The 17,309-nt window shown below is 46.4% G+C and overlaps 1 protein-coding gene across 1 annotated transcript in view; it reads right to left on the bottom strand.

The window, feature by feature from the left end:
- The window catches only part of LOC148033448 (uncharacterized), a 242,715-nt gene that overhangs the window by 75,835 nt on the left and 149,571 nt on the right, over positions 1–17,309 (bottom strand). The window contains exon 15 of the mRNA XM_087681371.1: positions 13,394–13,548. Coding sequence (XP_087537497.1) covers positions 13,394–13,548 — 155 coding nt within the window. The remainder of the gene's footprint in view (positions 1–13,393; positions 13,549–17,309) is intronic.

The following is a 17,309-nucleotide window of genomic DNA, read 5'->3' on the forward strand; positions in this document are numbered from 1 at the left end:
GACGGGGGGAGACTGCTAGTGTGCAAGGGAGGTAGGTGTGTGTGGCTCATCACCTCCTGTGGGAGGAGGGGGGTGGGTTCTGGGGGGGGACTCACCTGACCTGGGTGCAGATCAGGGGGGGTGCATGGTAGGGGGGGGTGATGGGGGTGAAGAGGATCGAGATATGGTGGGATGGCTAGAGATGCATGGCGGGTGTTGGGGGGGGGGGTGGCCTTGGCAAGGAGGGCTGTGGGCCAAGGTCAGTGGAGGGAGGGGGGGATGGGATTTGTGCTGGGGGGGGGGGGGGGGGGAGGGGGGTGAGGGGGGTGAGGGGCCTGTGGGAACTCAGGTGAGGCAGTCTGTGGCGCATGTGGAGAAAGTGGGGGGAGCGGTCTTGTCGGGTGGGACGGACAGGGGGGGGCTATGGAGTACTCTACCGAGAGGGGGCTGCTCGTCCACCATCACCCTACTGACGAGGTTGGGCGTGAGGGGCTGGCTGCGCCGCCCCTTGCCGTCTCCCTCTCTGTCGCCTTTGGACCCGTGGGAACCCATCACCGTCCACCTGCGGACCTGTGGACGGAGCCGCCTTGGCTCCGAAATGCGTACAAACTGCTACCTGATGCCCAAAGTCGTGGCAGCACAGGCACTGCACTGGTTGCCCAGTCACAATGACCTGCCGCCTAAAGGAATGCCCGCTTGCCTCAATCTCTAGGAACTGTGGAATATTCTTGACCTCCTTCATTGCCACCCGTACCTTTGCTAGAGAGAGTGTCATACTTTGAACGGATTTTGAATCGTAGCAAGGCAGCCTTCGGATATCGAACACCAACAAACGCAACGAGGGAAGGCTGGATCCGATGCAGACGGTAGTGCAAGAGAGAGAAAGACTAAGAACGTAGGTGAGGAGAGAGACTAAAAACACCAGTGAGGAGAGAGAAAACAACAAACGTAGGCTGCAAGAGAGAGAAAACAACAGTGACAGACTAAGGAGATGATGGAGACAACTGAAGGGAAGAGAAAATCAGCAGGATGGTAGCTCAAGTATGCAAATGCAACAGTATGTTGACATGGCAGACTGTACGACAGTCGGATGATGGACAGCAGTAGTCGCTCAAGCAGGATGGTAGCTCAAGTATGCAAATGCAACAGTATGTTGACATGGCAGGCTGTACGACAGTCGGATGATGGACAGCAGTAGTCGCTTGGTTAGAAACAACAACAAACGGATGACGGAGGGCTAAAAACATGCGCTAGATGAGTGAAAACTACAATGGACAGCTTGGACTCCAATGTCCTTCGCCAACGGGGTGTGGGCAGCAAGCTGAAAACATGTGAAACCTGCAAAAATGAGCTTAGGGATGAATGGAGGGTAGCATACCTATTGATAGAAAGTTTGGGTCCTCCCAAGTGGGTTTGTGCTTATGGGATAGAGACACTCTAGGAACGCATTTCTTCTAAATAAACAAGGTTTCTTCCTTAATTCAGCATGTTTTGGGGCTGTTTAACTGAAGCTAATGCATTTTTAGCTCAACATCCAGAAGGTCCTTGAGTGGTTTCATCTACTATAGGATGTTAAGCCTATTGGCCATTCTTTACCTTCTCATGTGAAGGTTAGTCAGGCCGATTGTCCGCAATCTGATGAGCAAAAGGCCAAGATGGCTAAGTTCTCTTATGCATCTGCAGTGGGTAGTTTGATGTATGCCATGATAGCCACTCGCCTTGACATATCATTTGCAATGGGAGTTGTGGCATGCTATATGGCTACACCTGGACGACAGCATTGGGATACCGTTAAGGATATCATGCGGTACTTGAGGGCACAGCAGCTATGTGTATTTGATATGGTGGCTAGGATACAGGAGTCATGGGAGACACTGACTCTGATTATGTAGGACATTCAGACAGTAGGAAGTCCACCTCTGGCTATGTTTTCACCTATACTCGAGGTGCTGTTTCCTGGATGTCGAGGATGCAGAATTGCACGGCCCTATCTACTACCGAGGTAGAGTATGTTGTAGCCACTAAGGCTTACAAGGAGGCTCTTTGGTTAGGCTGTTTGGTGGTAGACCTTGGCATTACTGATGCGGCCTCTACATTGCATTCGGATTCTATGAGTGCTAGTCACTTGGCCAAGAATCCGGTCTTCCATGTGAAGATAAAGCACATTGAGGTGCATTATCACTTTATTCGAGAGGTCGTCAAGGACAAGTTCATTGAGCTTGTCAAGATCTCAACTGACTAAAATCTTGCAGATCTGCTGAACGAAAAGTCTCTCAGCAGAGCGTTTTGCCTTCCTTAGGAAGTTGATGGGCGTTGGATGAGATGACGTCTTTCCTCATCCTGTTGTACTTATGTACATTTGTACATTGTCACTTTTTCTTGTTCTCTCCTCACTAGGGCCACATTTGCCTTTCAGTGGGAGGTTATTGGGGGTAAAGGTACCTATGCCTAGCTGCCTATATATTAGTTACACTGACAGTACTCGCACCATGTATTAGTTACCCGTACACTTGTACACTATAGGTGATAGGCACCCATCATTGTCACTTTATTATTTATTCTTTTAGTGACATTTGAATAAAGGGAAAGGCCAGTCACACATTATGACTATAGGAGTTTCCACATCTTGTATCTCCCTCTCTCTCTTGCTCGTGCTCCTTCCACCATAGCTCTTGCTTCCACTCCGTGCTTCCACGTCAGGGCTCACTCCCTTCATAGGTATCAAAGGCATCGGGTTACCCATCCTTGAGTTTGAGGAGCTTCTGGATGTGGAGTTTGTGGATGACATAGCACGTTGTCTAGACGGGGATAAGAGTAACTTTAGAGCCGTTGTATCGGCCATGGAGATAGTTTGTAGAGTAGCAAGTGACTTAATTGATTGGCACAAGTCCTATGGATTTTGGGTATGTAGCACTAGGTAGCCAGCGTAGTGACCGCATGAGGATTTCACATGGATTCCCCATGGGACCATAACGAGACATCTTGGATGCCATGTGGGGATCGACATTATCTTAGAATAGCAGTTGACACTCTCCTCTTGAGCATAAGACATAAGCTTCTTTATTAAAGCTCAACGAGACTCTCACTAGCAAGGAGAGTAGTGGTCGCCAACCAAGTCCTTGTGACTATGTGGTACCTCACTTTCTATTGGGCATTCTCCAGGTCAAGCATTGGCTAGGTGAAGCGCCATATTAGGAACTTCATTTGTTCTAGAGGAGACAGGAGCTCGGCTAGGGAGAAGGTTGCTTGGGATGTCATCATACAGTCCAGATCCAGAGAAGGATTGGGAATTGTAGATCTAGATAGCTAGAGTAAAGCCTTGATGGCTAATCTCATTGTTAGTGGTTTACTTCCAAGTGAGGAGCTTTCTGATAGGAAGGATACAGGCTATGACACTTGCACATGGAGGACCATGGCAGCCTAGTATCCACTAGATTTTCCAGGAGATAAAAACTAGGGACTTAGGGAGGAGCTTTAAGGTCAGATTCATAGCTACTATTATCAGAGCCTAGAGATCTATACTACGAGGGCTTCACCAACTACCCCCCCACTACAACTGAAGAAAATAGAAGGCAGCCTCTTCTCTTCAATCACCTTTTGAGATTAGACTCCATCCACACTCTTCGATGGAGGATGCACTTATTATGGGGAAGATTCTCTTTACAGGTTACTCTATCAGTAGGAGATTCGTTTGCATTCTAGGAGCTTCTATAGGAGGCTTAGAGACAGAGACTACAAGGGCTCGAGGGAGTTAGAGTTATGATTGAGGTTGTGATAGAGGAAGTTCCACCAAATTAGCAGATAGATACAGACGTCTCTTAGACTTGGATTGGTCTCTTCTCTAGAGGGAACATTCTTCTAGCAATCTTTGTTACTAGTAGAGACATGACATTTACTTTGATGGTTGAGGAGGATGGCCGTCTCCAATGAGAGGACCTTGACCAGGCAGCATTCATTGGATGGTCTAGACAAAGGATTAGAGTAGTGGCTCACTTCGAGAGGAAGTGGCACATTGACCCAGACCCAACCACATGTCTAGTTGATGGATGGGGATATTGGGTTTACCTGAGGAGATCTCTACAAAGATTACAATGGGATCAAGGAGAGTGGGTGTGGAGGGATCTGTTCCTTGATAGACCTTGTGATGTGCATAGCATCTAGATTACCCTTTGTTTGTGGAAGTCCAACCTAAACACTTACTGTAAGGGTTTTCTCAAAAGTTAAAAGAAAAGTTTGATTATTGAAAATCCTAGGCTTGGCCATTTCATGTGCATCTCAAAGTGGCACAAACTATTATGTTGCCCATGCTCACCCATTTTTTGGAGCTTTTGCCTTGGACTTAGACTACTTTGAATGATCTTACTAGGCATATCCACTTCATGTTATAGCAGCAAATACTCGTGACACTTGCACTCAATGTGCTAGTGGGCGAGGAGTTTGAGTAAGTGGTGGCAAGGGCATGGCCATTTGGCGCCCTCTGACATCCATGAGGGGTGGTTTGCTTGTAAACATATATAAGGTGTGGCTCTAGTAGCTCACATCCCATGCCTCCTAAGACATCCCCCTCCCCCCCCCCCCCCTTGCATACACAGCTAGCACCTGAGGAGCCATCATATTTGATGATGATGGTAACCTCATCAATGAGGATGAGTATGGAAGTGTCTCATTATCTAATGCCGAGGAGTCATCTTTAGATTCTCTTAATGAGCACTTAGATGACTCTAATGATGATGATGATGACAATAGTGATGCCTCATCACAGATTCATAGGTCTCTCTCTTTTTTGTATCTACTATCATTATATCCATATGCCACTATGATGCATCATCCATGGACCATGTATGTACTAGACTCTAGTTGTATCACATGTTGTGCGCAACCCATGTGACTATCATGGCCACCCTCATGTATTCATCTTATTCTTTTAAACGTATGTTCTATCATTTAATGAATTTTTAAAATCATATTTTTTTTTCGTACTAATATCGTACCATATCTTATAAAATCATAAGGTACCATATAGTACTGTATTTTATCGTCCTGTACCGTATTATACCTTTCGTACTTGACAACTATGGTGTCAACACTAGCACTTATTGGGCAAATAAGTGCCATATTTTATCGTACCGTACCATATCGTACCTTTTGTATTTGACAACTATGGTGTCACAACTGGCACTTATTGGCCAAATAAGTATCCTAGGATCAAAATTAATATGAATTGATTCCCAAAGCCCAGCCAGCATAACTTTTCACAACTTTTGTCTTTGGTATCCATTGCATCTTTGAGGTCCTCGGCCTATTACCATTGAATAACTTCCATGTGCATCATATGTGCTACACAACCTTGCACATTTGATTAATAACTTAATCCAATGTTATCACCAAGATAAAAGCATCTCAAAATTTCACATCCTTGAGATAAACCTCCCCCTTGGAATCCTTGCAATCGTCCTTGATTGCACTGCATTGTGGCAAAGTAAAGCCATACTGCACTGGAGTTTCAATAAGGCATCACAGTCACAACATTGGCCACTATTGTCTAATCATGCTATATGCCCCAAATGTGCTGAAACTTTCCAGCCAGCATTTACATGGCATAAATTTGCAAAACACTTCAGAACTATTGCTAGAAACCCATTGGATGCATCCATAACTCGTGTTTCTCAATTGCTTTGACCTCACAGCCATAGTAAAGCATATTCTCAGCATAAACCATAGCTGAAACTACTAACATGTTGTTGTCCATGGAACCAACTATAAACCATTGAAAATTGAGCATAATCTGATCATAAACTGATCTGAGAATTGATCATAAAAACTTGCAAATGTAATTCCAAACTAATCACAAATTGATTGCAAAAACTGATCAGTAACCGATACAAAAGCTGATGCAAAATTGACCCCAAAAGTGATCATAAACGGTTCTCAAATTGATCAAAAATTGAGATGAAATTTATCAGAATTTTATGTCAGAACTGAGGCAAAAACTTACGTCAAACTGATTATAAATTGATCCCAAATTGATGCAAAAGTATAGTCTCACAGCTGCAGTAACCATATGCATCTGCATACATCTCATAGTGGCTAGCATACCAAAATAGTGACCTCATAGCAGACATATTGTCAACACAATACCTTGGATACATGCAAAGTGCATCCAAGATTCACTATATATGAGAGCTCCCCAAAATTGGTGGAGTGGAAGTGCTACCTCACCCTTGAGAATTAGGCAATGCTTCGGACCCCTGCTCAGTGCTATCATGATGTCCAATTCAAAGGTACTTGTCAACCAATTTGATGCAAACATTTTCTTGAATTGTATCCATGTTGATGGTGCTCTACCTTGCATCAAAAGAGTTGACCACCACTATAATGCATTCCCCTTCAAGAAAGTAGCTACCTTTCGAATCTTTGAGGACTCGGTGAAGTTCCCCCCTGAATAGGCTACATCAAACTGCTGAATGAAAGTCAAATTATGCACCACTAAAGGAGTTAAACTTCATTGCTTTTCCACCCTCATCATAGTCCTTTGTTGCCCCTTTGGGTGTCAAGTTGTCATATGTTGGTTGCTGCAAAAGGGTGGATTTCCTAAATTTACATCAAAACCAACACCAAATGGAGCATTTGCATAACCAGTACTCATTCCTTGAGCCCCATAAACATTTGGGGATACAAATGCATTTCTAATCATGTTACTTTGTATCGTGTGCATCAAGCCAATGCTGCCATATATTGGGTTTTGCACATTTCCAGCCATACCTAAATACATTGGGCCTTGCGCACCACCCATTGGCTGTTGCATACCATTGGGATTTGTGCCATACATTCCCATATGCGGTTCCAATCCAACTGTAGCATCAAAAATTGTGGTACCACCAAAGTATCTTGTCTATCCTATCAGAGCATGCATGCCCAGCTGTCCAAATTTCATTGGATTGGCACTACCATGATGGCCTTGAATTTGCATTCCTTGCCTTGTAGGTACCAACTATTTTGCTTCATTATCATCTTTGAAAGCTTCAAGTGAATACTTCAGCATTACCCTTGTTCTTGTTGTATGGAAGATAACCTTTTCTTCTTGCCCTCGTTGTCTTTCTTCGGACTATTCAAAAATTAGGTGAACAAAGTATCCTTTGCCAATTCAGCAAAGAGATTTTTTGCTGTCCTCATTCAATTCTCAAATAGAATAGAATGAGGGAGTCTTCAAGATAGCTTGCAACAGAGGGAGATAGACAGTGTTGGTATGCACACATGAGCATGTGGCTGAATTTGCATGGCATGAGTACAGATAGACTACCACCGTTTGATTATAGCCTTGGCTGCCCTACTTTGAGCCTTAGTCGTGCAGAGCTGAATAGTGTGATCAGGGCAGACATCACTAAAGTGGAGATAGAAAGAACTTGGTCCAAGTCCCCCTTTCCCATTAGGCACGAAAATGGCACAATACCAAAGTCACTTCTTGCAGCTTTCTCATGACGGTTTCATAGTGAGGCCTACATATATGGATGCACAACTGTCCCACGGACTCCGAATTGCTATTGGTTAGATCTGCACCTCATCGGATTGGCTGATGATTGAGACAGGTCGATGGAGCCATATTGCAGCCGATGAGAGAATGTGCCAGCTTTGTGGATGGGAGTCAGAGACGGAGGAGCACTACATTTGTAGATGTACTACATACTATGATATCCGAGGCCGCTATCATTGCTTCTTTAAGGAGGGGTTTGGACCACTAAGACGGGTGATGGACTATGAGGACCAAAGATGTTTGGGCCTTTTCTTGCTGGAGCTCCAACGACGGAGAGCATTATTGTTACAAGATAGGAGGTGACCCCAGCATCATCCACCCCTCCAGAGAGCAGTTACAGACTACTTCAACGTAGCTGAACCCCCAGCCATGACCACCCCAGATACTACATCTCCTACTGATAGGCGTTACCGAGATACAATATCAGGAGGCATCACAGTTGACAGACCTACAACCCTACGCAGAGCATGACTCCCTAGAGTACCTACACGGCAACATAAGCGGGCCCATATGCACCACATTTGCATCACGCTAGCTCGGTACAGAGGCAGATTGGTGCGATGACTCAGTCGGAGGTAGCTTGTAGAGCCTTGGTGCATTCCATAGACTGAGGGGGAGATACCCTACACTCTTGATCTTTATAAACTTAGGTCTTTTTCCAACTTTTTCAGTTTTTTCAGTTTCCATACATCTCATTCCAATATACCATGTAAACTTACATATAAATTTTATCTCTTCTTATTTGGTGAGAGATGATGATACTAGTTGTATTGGTTATGGTCTCATAGGCCCCTCTAGCCTTTTAGAGACGTTAATAGATCTCTCTCTCTCTCTCTCTCTTTTTTTCCTCTCTCCAATTGATAATTGATTGAATGGCTGAGATCGAGTCCCCAAAAATATTTTCTCAATTTGCATGGACATTTTTGCAAAGTGGCAGCCTTCGAAAGCCAATTTTTAGCATTATCTAGCCATTAAATCAATTTTCAAAATTAAATAATTCTGAAAATTAATTCAGCCCTTCCTAAAATTAAATGTGCTCATCCATAATTAAATTGGGTAGGCTATTTGCAACTTGGAGTGGTCCCCTACCTCTGTTGACTCTTAGACTGACATTCATGAATTAATTAATTAATTCTAGTCCCTAGTGTCACCATTGACACTTATTGGCCAAATAACTGTCCTAGGGTCAAAATGGACACCAACTGACCCCTAAAGCCTAGTTGGAATAACTTATCACAACTTTTGCCTTTGACACCCCACTGTATCCTTGGGGTCCTTGGAGTGTTATCATGAAATAACTACTATGTGCATCACAAATACTAAACAACCTTGTACATTTGATTAATAACTTAATCTCAAAATTTCAAGTCGTGGTGATGGACATCATGTTTGTTGGCACCTTGGAAACCTGAAGAGACACCTCTATGCCACTTGACATACAAACACATATTTGTCCATATATATAGTCAATTAGTCAATTTCCACCTGCTTACATTACACAAGCACAAGTATATGCTGATATTTAGACTCAAATACTTATTAATACATCGTATACTAATGCATAGACTAAGATATGTGAATATTGGACTTGGCCAATGGAGCATAGGCAACATATGGCAGCCAAGAACATCCATTTGAAGATGCAAGTGCTTGTGGCATGTTGATAATGACTTGGAGTTGTTAGTGATCTCATCACGAAATCATAAACTCGATTAGAATGGCTTGGGAAATCCTGATCAATGGAATGACGACATAACCATTTGATGGATTGTTGCATGTGGCTTGGAGGGTAATGTGATAGGATAAAATGACTAGCAAGTTATGTGAGCATGATGGGATTGATGAGATATAGAATGAGAAAAGATTCACACGCTTTTAGTTTTGAGGTGGCCCCTACTTGCTCGAAGGCCTTTATTAAAAGATGTTCACATAAGCAAAGGGAGATACACAAGTTCATGCAAGTCAAGACATAGTTCTCTCTTTGATTGATTGCAGTAGGCAAAAAGCAATGTAAGACTGCGTAGCGAGAGAACTCGGGCTTTGTAGGAGGCTGATCTTGTAAAGAAATGGTAGGGTTTGTAGTGAGGAACACTATGAGTGTGACAAACAGTGTGACACAAAACTCAAAAACACTAAAGATGAATGTATTAATGAACCATACTCAATGAATCAAGATAAATCTTGGTACAATGGAGGAGAGCCTTAGGGGTCTTTGTCTTGGGACTAATACTGAGATGAGATCAAAGCTTGGAGATGGCTGCACTATCTTGGCTGTCATGCAGCAGCACCTTTTGATGAGGATGGCATGTGGAGGGAGTCAAATGCATTCCTCCATGCAGGGGGATGTTAGAGAAGACATCCAGAGATGACGAACAACAATAGAGGGAGCATAACATAGTCCTCAAGAGTTGTTAGTGATGAAGATGTTGTATTCTCTCCGAAATGATGGCTACTATCAAGACGACTATTGAGCAGCCATTCTAGAGAAGAAAACATGTTAAGTGCTAGTGATGACGATCTCTCCTATAAGTCGCTGCAAACTGGCACCTGCTACAATGGCACAAAAGACAAATCTGTTGATGTGGATAAGTAGTTGAGCAACCACAAATAGTAGTGGGATCAGGTCCCTAGCTGAAAAGGGTATCACCAAGTTGTAGAAAGTAACACTAGACTATGGAAAATGGTCACTAAGCTATGGGACGCAGGTGCTAGTTGGTAGGAGAAGGGAGAGACTAAACAATGATCAATGAATGAATGGGGAGGGAAGGATCCCCACACATGCCGGATTTTGGAGAATTTATTCTACCATGTGCAATAATGTCAAGAAATACAAATAAAGTTGTTTTTGGGGTTGTTAATGGAGACCAAACTTAAGAATTAATGCAATGCACAAATGTTAATGCATGTAAAAACATTGATTTCTAAACGCCTTCTCTTAGGTCCAAAAAGTGCTCTAAGAGGAGAGAGAAAGACATTCTACACCCTTCTACAACTTTTAAATGTATGGCAAATAGAAACAATGTTGGATCCCTAAGAAGGACAATTATGTAGCAAGTTTCTGGATTATGAGGAGAATTGAAACTAGGATTGGAGTAGAACACAATCCACCTAAGTCATAAAAGATTGAAATAGAAGCAGTGGTAATCCAAGAACTCCACCTTAGAGGAAACCCGTGAGGAAGAATTGTAGGCAAGGTGAAGCTGATGGTGCTTAAAAGTTGACCTTGGAGAGAAGCTACTAGCTTTGTGTCCATGCTAGTGAGAATAGGAGGGCATGCTTGATCGTGGGCATTGAGGGAGAAGGCATTATCCCCATCTCCATGCTAGACAAGATGCAAAGTTTCAACCACCAAGTCATGGTTGATAAATCCAAAGCTCTAGCTTAGTAGAACCTATAGATCCTTAGTGTTAATGCCAAAAGAGAAGGACAGAGACCATAGCTTTGGCCAAGGTGTGCGGATGGCCATATCCATGCTAGACAAGATGCAAAGTTTTAACCACCAAGTCATTGCTGAAAAATCCAAAGCTCTAGCTTAGTAGATCCTTGGTGTTAATGCCAAAAGAGAAGGACACAGACCATAGCTTTGGCCAAGGTGTGCCGATGGCCATGATGTGGAGGGACCAAACCGTAGTCCTTTGAGGAGTGATAAGAATAGTCAGTGACCCCCCTTTGAAATTGGAGGAAGTTTCCCCTTTGAATTCCCCTATGAAGGGAGTAAGAAATCCAGAAATTCATAAATCTCGGGCTTCAATATGTCAAATGAAGAAGGAATGACCGCCAATAGAGCTGGAGAATATATTTGAGGTTGCGATGGAGAAGAAGCTAGATAGCTCTTAGAGGCATCCTCTTGAAACTGAGTAGAAGATGGATAAGAGGGAGGAATATCACAGATCCACTCAAAAAGGGGAGGATGATCACGAATGCTCTCCTTGATGCCGTCATTGGAGTCGATGTTTGTGGAGTCATACGAGGGAGGATACAAAATTGGAAGCTCCTATGGAGCTACAAGTACCAAAAGGTAGCCTCTTTCTCTCGATGGAGTGGACTATGGAGCCAAAGATGGTGGTGAATAGTCATTGTCTCTTGATGGAGTGGACTGCGAAGCCGAGGGTTGTGGACACTATTGAACTCGAAAGTAGATAGGTGAAACCTCTATTGCTCATTACGGTGGTCTCTAGGAGGGCTTATTACCTCATGAGATCTTAGATTCTTCTTTTCCTCGCAAGGGCTTAGTGCGCATCATGTGCATCTTATTGCCTTGAGCATAGATTGTAATAGCTGATGCACAATGTTATCTATTGCCCACAATGGCGAGGTGGCACAAGGGGAGTGCCTAGAAATAGATGCACATACTTTGGTGGCATGGGGAGCAATGCACATTGGCTAGAAATCAAAGTCCATCAAATAGATGCTTTGATACATTCCCTTGTGTGTAATATCATAGGAGAAAGCTCATTAAGAATGAGGGTCTTTAGATCTTGAAGCACCTTTGCTCTAATACCATGTATAGAAATGGTCGGAGGAACACAAAGTGTGTACAGAAAAATTTGTGACATAGAAGATAAATGTAATAATAAATTGTGCTCAATGAATCAAGCTCAATGTAGATCCTCATGGTTTCATGTTTCTCCAACCAGTGCTGAGGTGAGCAGAGTCAAGTCGACAACATTGATTAGAGCTCAGAGATGACTGCACCATCCTGGTTGATCAGGCAGCAGCACTTGTGTTTAAGGAGGCTTTGGGTGGGAGTGAAAATTAGTCCTCCGGGCAGGGAGAAGACAGTGGAAGATGAAGGACAGCAATAGAGAGAGCTGAACACAATACCTAGGAGCTATGAATGATGAAGAAGATGCTGTAATCTCTTTGTAGTGATGGTTGCTATCGAGATGACTGCTGGGCAGCCATTCTAGAGGAGAAAATGCAAAAGTGCCAAGGTCTCTCTGTATAAGTGGCTGCAAATAGGCAACTGCTGGAACTGCTCAAAAGACAGGTTTGCTAATGTGAACATGAAAATGAGTAACCATGAACAGGAGTGGCATCAAATTGCCAGCTGGAAGACATGTAGTCAGGCTGTAGAAAGTAACAGTAGTGACAGTGAAGATAGTTGCCAGGCTGTAAGAAGTAGGTGCTAGCTTTGGACAAGGGAATAATGCCCCCACATGCCTTCTATAGGGATTTTGGAGGATTTGTCCTATGGTGTGTAATAAGTGCCAATAAATCCAAATAGAGCCTTTTTGTTGGGGCTGTTCATGGAGACCAAAATTAAGAATTAATGCAATACAGTTAAATGTTAATGCATGTGATGACTTTGGATGCTCAATAAGGCACGTGTATACATGTGCTAATAGTTGCACTTGAGTCACAGTGCAGAATGCACACATGATTGCATGTGTGTAGCACTCGAGCTGGATGTTTTTTGGGAGTTGTTCATTGAATCTTTAATCCACCACCTTGTAGAACACCATAGTGTTTTCTTTTTATCTTTGTCCAAATGCATGAAAGTGTCTCCAAAGTAGAGGTGTGCTGCTGCTCTACAGCCTTGCTGCCTCTTGTTGCCCATAAGTATCAATAAAAGATGCCACCACTGAGCTGCCATCAGTAAGCTCCCGTCTATGGTACTAACCTGTGGAAATGCTTGACTGTTTTTCAGAGCAGTGGGCCAAGTCACTATCACCTTAACATGAGTTCCATGAACCAGTCTGAGGGATCTCATCCAAACCTCCCAAACCTTGAGACAATCCTGGATGTAGTGTCTCCAACTGTGCTATCTTAATATTGTGTTACCACAGTTATCTGGCGCCTTCCAATTTATCCACAAAAGCAATCACATAGTAGTCTACATGTGAACAAGCAATTAAAATCTAAAAGCCGTTTAGGACTTACTTTTTGCTACAAATTTGTAATGGTGAAGTAATCTGGTTGTTAGCTTCTTGAGAGTCTTGTGAATCCACTTCAAAACTATAAGCTTCACATGTGCCATAAGTTTTTTGTGTATCCCAAACTTCATGCTTAAATTCTTGACATTCTGTAGGATCCACCTGATTGAACAAACGCAACGCAAAGTTGTTAAAGACAATTGTGAACTTAATTCCAGTTGACTGGATCGCACTTCTAGGTTGTTACTGTGGTTAAAGGAAAAATCAAGTTAACAGCTAGATAATGCAATCCAGAGACAACATGCTCAGAAAGAAAAATATAGATTTTGCTGGGAGGAAAACTCGGCCCCCGTCATGCCGTGCAAGCTACCCCACCCGCCCCGTCTGATCGTCGCATCCCACTGGATCAGCGCCATCGCCAGCGTCACCCCCCCTCACCATCGCCAGGACCATCCCCACCCCCCCTCGTCTTCGCTTGTGCCCCATCCCCCTCGCCTTTGCCAAGGCCCCATCGCCAACTCCCTACGCCACCGCCTGCGTCTTCCGCGCCGCCTGCGCCCGCCCTGCCCCCCCTTGCGCCCGCCCTGCCCCCTCCGTCTACGCCCACCTGCCCCCCCCCCCCCCCCCCGCCCGCACCTGTCCCACCCGCCCCGGCCGTTTTTTCTCCCCTGGCCGCCGCCCCCACCCCCCTATCTTTTCCTCCCTCCACCCCCCCCGCCCCCCGTGTGTTGTCCTACTTGGAGGCCTGGCCCTTTGTCAGACTGTCACACCACCGCCATCGAACACAGAAATCCCCCCCTTTCGCCATTGACACCCCCCCCCCCCCCTTCCAGTTGCTCCCTCCCCCTACAGCAACTCCCCCTCCAGTAGCACAGCAGCGTGATAGGTAGGTTCTCCCAGAAGGGACGCACAATGGAAACCTATGGTCAAACGCCGACGCACTCAGCGAGTGCCCCCCAGTCAAACACCTTGCGCGTAGTCCTCTCTGAGGAGTAGTTCTAAGCCGTCCGAGCTAAAGAGCTCGAGCTAATGGAAACAGCAATTTATGGTTAGGTAGTAGGACATTCCCCAGCTAGGGCCCAGCTTTGGGACTGGCTTCACTCCACACTGTGCATCGGCACAGCGCAGATCATGGAGGCGGTCCTATTGGACCAAGGGATCTTCATGGTCCGGCTCAGCTCGGGCAGACGCAGCTCGCGAGCTACTCGCCAATTCACCATATGCTTCCACGAAGGGGGTCATATACATGGTCCCTTGGTACAGTGGCTTTACTGTGGAGGCGTTTGCACTCCACAATAGGTTTCTTCAGCACCCGGTCACCCTTCTTTTCCCCGGCCTAGCGATTGAGTATCGCCAGTTGGTGGAAGACTTTGGACGGCTCTTCGGCACTGTTCTTCCCGCCTCCTTCAGGGATGCAGTGACAGCAGCAGGAGTCACAAAGGTACGGGTGGCAGTGAAAGAGGTCAAGAATATTCCACAATTCCTAGAGATTGAGGCAGGCGGGCATTCCTTTAGGCAGCAGGTCATTGTGACTAGGCAACGAGGGCAGTGCCTGCGCTGCTACAACTTTGGGCATCAGGCAGCAGTTTGTACGCGTTTGGAGCCAAGGCGGCTCCACCCATAAGTCCGCAGGTGGACGCTAACGGTTTCATACGGGTCCAGAGACGATAGAGAGGGAGACGGCAAGGGGGGGCATAGCCAACTTCTCAGACCCAACCTCGTCAACAACAGGGTGTTGGCGGGCGAGCGACCCCCTCTCGGCAGAGCACTCCACAGCCCCCCCTGTCCGTCCCACCTGACACGACTGCAATCCCCCCACATTCTCCACCCGCGCCACAGACTGCCTCACCTGACTTCCCACAAGCCCCTCACCCACCCACCCCTCCCCCCACACTGACCTTGGCCCACAGCCCCTCCTTGCCAGGGCCACCCCCCCCCCCCCCCCCCCCAACACATCCACCATGCATCTCCATCCATCCCACCATCCCTCAATCCTCTTCCCCCCCATCACCCCCCCTACTGAGCACCCCTCTTGATCCGCACCCAAGTCAGGTGAGCCCCCCCAAACCCACCCCTCCTCCTCCCATAGGAGGTGATGAGCCACACACACCTACCTCCTCCACGCACCAGCAGTCCTTCCCCTCCCACACAGCCACCAGCTCATCCGCCCCTGCCACTCGCCATACTTTCCCGAGACAGGCACAACTGTTGCCACAAGAGTTTTTCCGTAGTGGCCCATGGTCCGACCTACGAGTTGCAGACCACAGAGAGTTCCCACTACCTCTAGAGGTGGGGATTTGTGTGGTTCATAAGTCAAGGAGGGGCAAGGTCCACCTACTAGCACCACCGGATGGACCAAACTACGCCTTTTTTCTTCAGTCCTCTTACTCAGAGAAGTGGACGACTACATAGATTGAGGAGGAGTTGAAGAGTCAGGTGGCGGATCACATCTCCCAATGGATGGGAGATGAAGGATTAGCACTGCTTGCACAACAATGGCCAGGTTGCATGATGGACATTAGCTGGTGGGGTGGTGCCGAGGTCCCACACTTCAGCATTATCTTTTGAGCCCCTCCACAGTGGGGAGCTCCGAGGGACGTGATCGAGTGGCCCCCGGCATAGGCGGCCCGCTTCTACTAGTGTACAGAGTCGCGACTTTCAGCATGGCTGATAGATGCATTGATAGTACCACCTAGAGCATCTATCACCCCTATGGTCCGGCCCAGGGCCACCATGGGGGATTGGAAATCACCATCCAGACTGGCGGCAAAGTGCACTTGCATGCCTCACAGTCTCTCCTCCTCATCTGCAGCATCCACACCGAACAGATGCTTGTTCGGTCACTCACAGGTTTCCCCATGAGCTTACACCTTGCATCTTGGAATGTGAACAGTCTCCACTACAGTGCGGCACGTGGTTCCAGAAAGTTGATTGTTCGGCAGGAGTTGCAGCCTGCCCTTGCTGGACCGATCGACATCTTGCTTCTGCAAGAGCACAAGCTCACCCTCACCTAGGCTCAGCAGGTTGCGAAGGTACTTCCGGGCAGCTCGCACACTTACTCGGAACATGCCATAGGTGCCCACGGCAGGAGTGGAGGCGTATGCACCTCTATTGGCCCGAGTCTCAACACCTATGTACGAGATCACGAGACGATAGTGGTAGGAAGGGTTCTATGGATTAGACTGGATATTGGGGACTCGTGTATTGGAGTCCTCAATGTCTATGCCCCTACAGAGGTTAGGGCACGCAGTAGGTTCTGGGTGGAGATTGCAGTTGGACTCCTAGAGGTGGACTCCTGGATTGTTGGAGGAGACTTCAACAACCTGGAGGCTTTGGAGGACGAGCAAGGCAAAGGAAGAAACTACCAGGGCATGGCTGGGGAGGAGCACGAGGCATGGGAGGTCATTCTGCTTGCAGTCGGAGCACGTGATGCCGGGAAAGACCCTGCCTTCCACAGGAGGGAGAGGTCGTTGGACTTCTCCTCGGGATATAGGCAGCTAGGTGGAGTCCTGCTGGAGTGGTTGGACAGGTTTTATGTGGGAGAGTGGGGAGGCTCTCATGGAGGCCAGATTGAGCACTTGGCAGGCACCACATTATCCAATCATTGCTCGATTCTCCTGACACTCGACCCCCCAGCATCCCCCCTAGATACACGACCCTGTCGGATCCTTGACTTGATCAATAGGAGGGAGGAGGTGACAAGACAGATAGAGCAGATTTGGACTAGAGACTGGGATAGGAGGGACCGGATAGAAGAGGAGGTTGCAGAGGTCCTAGCCGAGTCAAGCAGAATCTGCCAAGAGGCAGCCATATAGGCCAGGTAGCAGTGTTGGGAGAAGGAGAGAGCACTCCGGCAGGACCTTGGAGCCACGCAGAGATTATTGCAGGAGGGCACCGGGGGATCCCACCCTCCACACACAGGA

The sequence above is a fragment of the Lygodium microphyllum genome, chromosome 7 (genome assembly GCF_053477565.2).
Source record: "Lygodium microphyllum isolate KBCC chromosome 7, Lygodium_microphyllum_v1.1.10, whole genome shotgun sequence".
Classification (NCBI taxonomy): domain Eukaryota; kingdom Viridiplantae; phylum Streptophyta; class Polypodiopsida; order Schizaeales; family Lygodiaceae; genus Lygodium; species Lygodium microphyllum.